This window comes from Oncorhynchus nerka, linkage group LG4 (assembly GCF_034236695.1).
Source record: "Oncorhynchus nerka isolate Pitt River linkage group LG4, Oner_Uvic_2.0, whole genome shotgun sequence".
Taxonomy (NCBI): Eukaryota; Metazoa; Chordata; class Actinopteri; order Salmoniformes; family Salmonidae; genus Oncorhynchus; species Oncorhynchus nerka.
The window spans coordinates 17,533,962-17,542,232 of record NC_088399.1 but is presented as its reverse complement, the minus strand read 5'-3'; the positions used below and the strand labels follow the sequence as shown (position 1 = coordinate 17,542,232).

The 8,271-nt window shown below is 43.4% G+C and overlaps 1 protein-coding gene across 1 annotated transcript; it reads left to right on the top strand.

Moving 5' to 3' along the window:
• Positions 1 to 2,945: 2,945 nt before the first annotated feature.
• LOC135570800 (astacin-like metalloprotease toxin 5) lies at positions 2,946 to 8,067 on the top strand. The gene is made up of 11 exons (XM_065016740.1): positions 2,946 to 3,034; positions 3,183 to 3,248; positions 3,417 to 3,473; positions 3,620 to 3,688; positions 3,815 to 3,864; positions 5,714 to 5,795; positions 5,889 to 6,003; positions 6,156 to 6,328; positions 7,204 to 7,285; positions 7,561 to 7,682; positions 7,792 to 8,067. Exons 1-11 carry the CDS (start codon positions 3,001 to 3,003, stop codon positions 7,794 to 7,796), a joined length of 855 nt encoding a protein of 284 aa, XP_064872812.1. The 5' UTR covers positions 2,946 to 3,000; the 3' UTR covers positions 7,797 to 8,067.
• Positions 8,068 to 8,271: the final 204 nt, after the last annotated feature.

The window sequence follows — 8,271 nt, the reverse complement described above, 5'->3', positions numbered from 1 at the left end:
CAATCTACTACTAGCCCAAGGTCTCTCCCCTCCCTGGATAGAGACAGGATGTCCTGTAAGCAACACAGCATTCCAGCCAGTCTGACGATAGCTCCATTCGTTTCCAACAAGGAACAGAAAGTCCTTCTAATTCTTGACGAAAACTACACACATTACATTCAGTATTATGATTATAATAAGATTCATACATCCATACAGTAACATAGTAGTAATCTGTTTAGTTATAGTTCTGATTTAAACGTATTTTTTATTTTTTATTTCACATTTATTTAACCAGGTAGGCTAGTTGAGAACAAGTTCTCATTTACAACAGCGACCTGGCCAAGATAAAGCATAGCAGTGTGAACAGACAGCAACACAGAGTTACACATGGAGTAAACAATAAACAAGTCAATAACACAGTAGACTTTAAAAATATATATATATGAAAAAAGCATCTATATACATTGTGTGCAAAAGGCATGAGGAGGTAGGCGAATAATGACAATTTAGCAGATTAACACTGGAGTGATAAATGATCAGATGGTCATGTGCAGGTAGAGATACTGGTGTGCAAAAGAGCAGAAAAGTACATAAATAAAAACAGTATGGGGATGAGGTAGGTAAATTGGGTGGGCTATTTACCGATGGACTAGGTACAGCTGCAGCGATCGATTACCTGCTCAGATAGCAGATGTTTAAAGTTGGTGAGGGAGATAAAAGTCTCCAACTTCAACGATTTTTGCAATTCGTTCCAGTCACAGGCAGCAGAGAACTGGAAGGAAAGGCGGCCAAATGAGGTATTGGCTTTAGGGATGATCAGTGAGATACACCTGCTGGAGTGCGTGTTACGGGTGGGTGTTGCCATCATGACCAGTGAACTGAGATAAGGCAGAGCTTTACCTAGCATGGACTTGTTGATGACCTGGAGCCAGTGGGTCTGGCGACAAATATGTAGCGAGGGCCAGCCGACTAGAGCATACAGGTCGCAGTGGTGGGTGGTATAAGGTGCTTTAGTAACAAAGCGGATGGCACTGTGATAAACTGCATCCAGTTTGTTGAGTAGAGTATTGGAGGCTATTTTAAAGATGACATCGCCGAAGTCGAGGATCGGTAGGATGGTCAGTTTTACGAGGATATGTTTGGCAGCATGAGTGAAGGACGCTGTGTTGCGATATAGGAAGCCGATTCTAGATTTCATTTTGGATTGGAGATGCTTAATGTGAGTCTGGAAGGAGAGTTTACAGTCTAACCAGACACCTAGGTATTTGTAGTTGTCCACGTATTCTAAGTCAGAGCCGTCCAGAGTAGTGATGCTGGACGGGCGGGCAGGTTCCGGGGGGTGACCGATTGAATAGCATGCATTTAGTTTTACTTGCATTTGAGAGCAGTTGGAGGCCACGGAAGGAGAGTTGTATGGCATTGAAGCTCATCTGGAGGTTAGTTAACACAGTATCCAAAGAGGGGCCAGAAGTATACAGAATGGTGTCGTCTGCGTCGAGGTGGATCAGAGAATCACCAGCAGCAAGAGCGACATCATTGATGTATACAGAGAAGAGAGTCGGCCCGAGAATTGAACCCTGTGGCACCCCCATAGAGACTGCCAGAGATCCGGATAACAGGCCCTCCGATTTGACACACTGAACTCTATCAGAGAAGTAGTTGGTAAACCAGGCGAGCCAATCATTTGAGAAACCAAGGCTGTCGAGTCTGCCAATAAGAATGTGGTGATTGACAGAGTCGAAAGCCTTGGCCAGGTCAATGAATACGGCTGCACAGTAATGTCTCTTATCTATGGCGGTTATGATATAATTTAGGACCTTGAGCGTGGCTGTGGTGCACCCATGACCAGCTCTGAAACCAGATTGCATAGCGGAGAAGGTACGGTGGGATTCGAAATGGTCGGTAATCTGTTTGTTAACTTGGCTTTCGAAGACCTTAGAAAGACAGGGTAGGATAGCTATAGGTCTGTAGCAGTTTGGGTCTAGAGTGTCACCCCTTTGAAGAGGGGATGACTGCGGCAGCATTCAATCTTTGGGAATCTCAGACGATACGAAAGAGAGGTTTAACAGGCTAGTAATAGGGGTTGCAACAGTTTCAGAAGATCATTTTAAAAAGCGAGGGTCCAGATTGTCTAGCCCGGCTGATTTGTAAGGGTCCAGATTTTGCAGCTTTTTCAGAACATCAGCTATCTGGATTTGGGTGAAGGAGGGCTTGGGCGGGTTGCTGTTGATGGTGCCGGGTAATTGACCGGGGTAGGGGTAGCCAGGTGGAAAGCATGGCCAGCCGTAGAGGAATGCTTATTGAAATTCTCAATTATAGTGGATTTATCGGTGGTAACAGTGTTTCCTAGCCTCAGAGCAGTGGGCAGCTGGGAGAAGGTGCTCTTAATCTCCATGGACTTTACAGTGTCCCAGATCTGAGTGCACCCTGTCAGTCCATAAATACATTTTTTAAAACATGCGGCCTTATAAGGAATTTGATGTATAACATGTATTTATTTATCTCTATGGGGGTGCCACAGGGTTAAATTTTCCACCACTGTACTTAAGTACATTTAAAACCAGATACTTTTAGACTTTTACTCAAGTAGTGTTTCACTGGGTTACTGTTACTTGAGTCTATTAAAGTATCTTTACTTTGACTCAAGAATGACTATTGCGTATTTTTCCAGCACTGCGTGTTTAACTACAACCAGTTCGCATGTCTGACATTTCAGAGTTTCCTAGTTCGAGTAGCACTTGAACACGGCATATCACTGCCACGTTTTTACTGTTTAACAGCGAGGCACATTCTTCTTCTTCCTTAGGTCGAAATGGCAGGAAATTGAGTCGAGAGACACTTAGCGCCATATGTTGTTGAGGTTGAGAACTTAAAAGCAAGTGACCACACCAGCACCTGTTACTTTGTGATTGCTGCCCCACCCACTCTTTGACTGGAAAGAGAGCAAGGGTGTGAATTTGTTTGTGCCCTTTCTTTGGTTCTTTTCTCCCAAATCCTGGGGACGATCATCGTTGCAACATGGTTTGGCTTTTGATTCTCTGGGTTGTCCAAGGTAGGACCAGTAATTTTGTTGTTGTGACGTCCTACTTTTGAGTGTTTTCCAATTGAGGTACTGTAGGCCAGGCCAATTTCACAGAGGCCAATTGGTTGACCATGTTATTATTATGTCACATGTAATATGTTTCCCTTGTGTGTTTCAGTGGGCAGTGTTCCCATAGCCAATTTCACAAATGCTACTACTTCAAATGCTACTTTCCCTGCCACAGGTAGGCAGGCCTGCATTGGGGACCAGTCATTTCGTTAGGTGATAGTCTGAAAGCTAGGCCTCTTTCCTGTTTTTCACTTTTTTATTTAATGTATGCCAGCCGTACTGCAAAACTATGTTATTGTACTGTTCTGCTTAGTAATGTTTTTTTTCTTCTTCTGTGTTTCAGTGGACAACTCTACAAACCCCATCAACAATTCTACAAATGTGACTTTCTCTGCCACAGGTAGGCCTATACTGTGATTATCAAGTCAGTCTCTTGGGGTGATGGGGCCCAAAGAAACAACTCAATCTGTTGTCTTCAAGTTTATGCCTTATCTATCAATAAACAATGATATATTCTAAATGTAGTTTGTTGACAATTCCCTTCAGGTTCTACTGCCTCGACGGGGCCACGTCGCAGACAAAATGATTGGTATAAAACACCTGAAACCAGAGAAGGTAACGCATTCATTAGATGAAGCGTGCAATCCTGGACCTCTATCATGAGGTCTGGACTTTAATGGTACTGGAGGTAGTGACGTGTAACCAGTACATGTTGTTTCAGACCCTCTCTCTCTGTTACAGAGGACTTACAGTTCGACCTTGCTATCATGGAGGGAGACATTCTGGTTTCGGTGAGTCTATGATCCCTGCTTTCTCTCCTGTTACTTGCGTCTTTTAGGCTGATGAATCCGATTGATACCACCTTCTGGTATACACAGCCTGAAGCTAATGACTGCAAAATAATTCAAGCCAGATTGTTGACTAGAAGTACATTTGAACTTGCTCTACCGGTTGGTTGTCCATGGTGTTGGTCCTTCAGATGGTCACAATTTGAGACCCAAAATATCCACAGGAAAATACACAACGCCGGCATACTAATAAGTGATAGAAATTTCAACTTCAGTACCGCCACTCTAAAAGTTGTATTAACAGTACATTCCTGTGGATATTTTGACCATCTGAAGGATCAACACCACGGACCACCAGTAGAGTAAGTGTTAAATAAAATGACATTGAAATTCTGGCTTGTAGAGAGAACTGAAATGATTTTGCAATCATTAGTTTCAGTCTGTATACCAGAAGGTGGTAAGTGCCTTCCCGAAAGCATTCATACCCCTTGACCTATTTCACTTTTTTTTTGTGACAGCCTGAATTCAAAACGGATGAAATAAAAATTCTAACCAGTCTACACAAAATACCCCATAATGACAGTGAAAATATTTTGGGAAATATTTGCGTGATTATTGAAAATGAAACCATTTTCAGGTCTTGCTGTAGATTTGTCAAAACTGTAACTCGGCCACTCTGGAACATTCTGTCTTGGTAAACGACTCCAGTGCAGATTTGCCCTTGTGTTTTAGGTTATTGTTCTGCTGAAAGGTGAATTATTTTCCCAGTGTCTGGTGGAAAGCAGACGATACCAGGATTTTCTCTAGGATCTTGCTTGTGTTTAGCTCATTCTGTCTTTTTCGTTTTTATCCTGAAACTTCCCCAGTCCGCAATGATAAGCATACCCATAACATGATGCAACCACCACTGCTTGAAAATATGAAGTGGTACTCAATAATCTATTGGATTAGCCTCTCATTACACTCTGTATTCAAGACAAAAAAGATAATTGCTTTGACATTTTTTGCACTATTACTTTAGTGCCTTGTTGCAAACAGGATGCATGTTTTGGAATTGTATTCTATACAGGCTTCCTTTTCACTGTCAATCAGGTTAGTATTGTAGAGTAACTACAATGTTGTTCCATTCTCAGTTTTCTCCTATCACAGCCATTAAAGTCACCATTGGGCTCGTGGTGAAATCCCTGAGCGGTTTCCTTCTTCTCCGGCAACTGACTCAGGAAAGATACCTGTGTGTTTGTAGGGACTGGGTGATTAGATTAGGAACACCTAGTATTGAGTTGCACCCCTTTGCCCTCAGAAAAGCCTCAATTCGTCAGGGCATGGACTCTACAAGATGTCGAGCGTTCCACAGGAATGCTGGCCCCATGATTTCCCCAATGCTTCCCATCGTTGTGCCCAGTTGGCTGGTAGTGGATCTCTAATCCGAAATGGCTCGTTCCATCTCATCCCACAGATGCTTAATTGGATTGAGATCTGGTGACTGGGCAGGCCACTGCATTAAGCTGAATTCACTGTCATGTTTGTGGAACCATTCCTGGCCTTGTGGCATGGGGCATTATCCTGCTGAAAAAAATCCCTTCACAGATGGATACACTACTGCCATGAAGGGATGCACCTGGTTTTCAATTATGTTCAGATATCCTGTGGCGTTCAAACGTTGCTCTACTTTTATCATGTGTGCCGTGAACGTGTCACACTGCCTCTCACCAGCCTGCAATGTTGCCTCACGGCATGATGGATGCATGTGGTTTTCTCTATACCCTAGTCCTCCCATCAGCGTGAAATTGCAAAAAACGGGATTCATCAGACCAGATGACAGATTTTTAAGACTAGGTGTTTTGTTCTACAGGAAGACCGATTAGCTGTGAAGTCACTTTGGCCGGAGAATGAAGGAGTCACTTCTATCCCCTACAAGATCAACGGTGATCTGGGTGAGTGTCGAATACAGTAGGAGAGATGAGCACTAACACTAGATGATTTCTAATACAGTGAGAATGATATGCATTGTCTCTGATCCCCCACAGTGGACAGAAAGGAAACTATGCTAGCAGCGTTCAAGATGATTTCAGACCAGACGTGTATCCTCTTCCACGAATACACCAATGAGATTAACTACATAGAGTTCATCTCTGGGACAGGGTGAGTCCAAAATGGTCACATTAACACACTCTCCTTCCCAGCAGTTTACAGTTAACTCACAACCGCTCCTTCATTTCCCTTTATTTTTCTCTCTTCCTGTCATATCCACTCTTTCTCCCCCCCTTCTCTCACCTTTCTTCCCTTAACTCTAGCTGTGCGTCGTATGTAGGTTTTCAGGGCGGGGCCCAGCCTCTGTACTTCGGTAGAGCCTGTAACGTGGGGAACCTGTGTCATGAGCTGATGCATGCCCTGGGCCTGCACCACGAGCACACACGGCCAGACCGTGACCAATACATCACCATACAGTGGGACAACGTGGTCTCAGGTAACTCACACCAACACATGCTAAACCACCTCACGGGCATTGTATGTGGACCAGGGGCAGGGCTGGTCAATTTGTCCCATGAAGAGCTGCAGTGTGCAGGCATTTGTACCAGCCCAACACTAGCACACCTTGTTGAGCTTTTGTAGTCTGGAGTGAAGACCGTATAGAATAACTATTGACATTAGGTACTGCTAAAGCAGCAGCTGCTCTTCCTGGGGTCCAGACACCATGAAAACCTACATAACAAAAATAGACAGTACACCACAAGGACAGAACAACAGGCGTTCATATATAAATGTTCCATTCATCATGTACTCATTACTGCAGCCATTAATTTCCCCATACATTGCAACCCTGTTCTCTACTGTTAAAATAGCTTTGTCTAAGCAGGTCCTGATAGCCTAATATCATAGTAACCTTGAATCCTGATATCCTAATCTCACAGCACCAGCTCTATAACCATCAGTGTTCTTCAGTTTGAAACCAATACTATGTATTTCATAGACTAATTTCCAATTATGTGGAATATAACTGAATTCGTTAACTCCTGCGAATTTCCCCTGGTGTGAACGCAGCAACCTTGTTCGCTAAATTCCCCTTACATGAATAGCACCACATTGTCATCTACAGTTGCCACCCGTAATGGGTATCCTGGGATAACATGTAAGCTCTTGAACTTGAAGGCCACCCGCTACGGGTTTCCTTAGGTAAGATGCAATAGTCATGCCTTGAATCGTGTAGAGTTTCCTCCTGCTAGAGGTTCAACTTAATGGTTTCCATCTCAACAACTTGTCTAGATTTCCACTTTCATTCCCCTATATCACAATCACACCCAGCAGTGTCCACCAGTCACGTCTGCCTCTTTTAACTTCCAGGAAAAGAAGATAACTTTAAGGTGAAGGAAGGAGACACTCAGGATCTGGCCTATGACTACGACTCCATAATGCACTACGGAACGTCAGTCACACTCCTCTCCTCCTTCTTCCCAATGAAGTCTCAATTTTCCTCGCCTTGTTTTTAAACTGCTAGCAATAAGTAAAGATGAGTTGTACAGTATCCAGCTCCAGTAACCTTTCTCTGTGTCCCAAATGGCTCCCTATTTAAGTCACGACTTTTTTACCTGGGCTCTGGTCAAACTAGGTGCACTATATTGGGAATAGGGTGACATTGTGATGCAGTCCTTGTTAAAGTAGCATTTCCTCAAATCCCCATTGTTGGGTTTCTCCTGGCAGTTATTACTTCTCATCAAACCAGAACCCCACTATTGACTCCAAGAAGAGTGGAGTCCAGATTGGACAGAGAAATCACCTGAGCCCCCTGGACATAGCACGCCTTAACAAACTCTATCAATGTGGTAAAGACGTGTGCACACAGACAGGAAAAATATCAGAATTGGGCTGCCTTTGTAAATGTAGTTATTATCACACTGTATTCTAACCATGTTCCTGTCCTGTCTTTCCCAGAATAACAATGCACAGTTTAGCATTTATTACACCATCGAAGAAGATTCCAACACCACTGCTGCCGACTGATTCCAACACACATGGCACTGACATCCTAACTTCTCTTCACAACAATGAATAAGTTGGACAAGTCCCTTAAAGCTTTCTGATGTATTATACGTGTGGCTGGCTGCAGGCAGTGGTTTTATTTCTCCTGTGTACTCTTGCTGCCTTGAATTAGGCCTATACCACTGCACTTGTCTTGGAAATAAATAAAATGACCTAGACTGAAAAGAATCCACTGTGTGATGTTGCTTGCAGTGTTCTATTTCATTCTAGAATGGACCTTCTCAGCTATGCTCATCATACGTCCCAGGGTGGGATCAGAGAGGAAGTAGATGTAGTGTACCAGGAGAGACTTAAATTAATGGTTGTTTATACCTTGAACTTGGCCGACTAGCTAGGCAACAAATTATTTAAACGATGACGCTGTAACTCAGG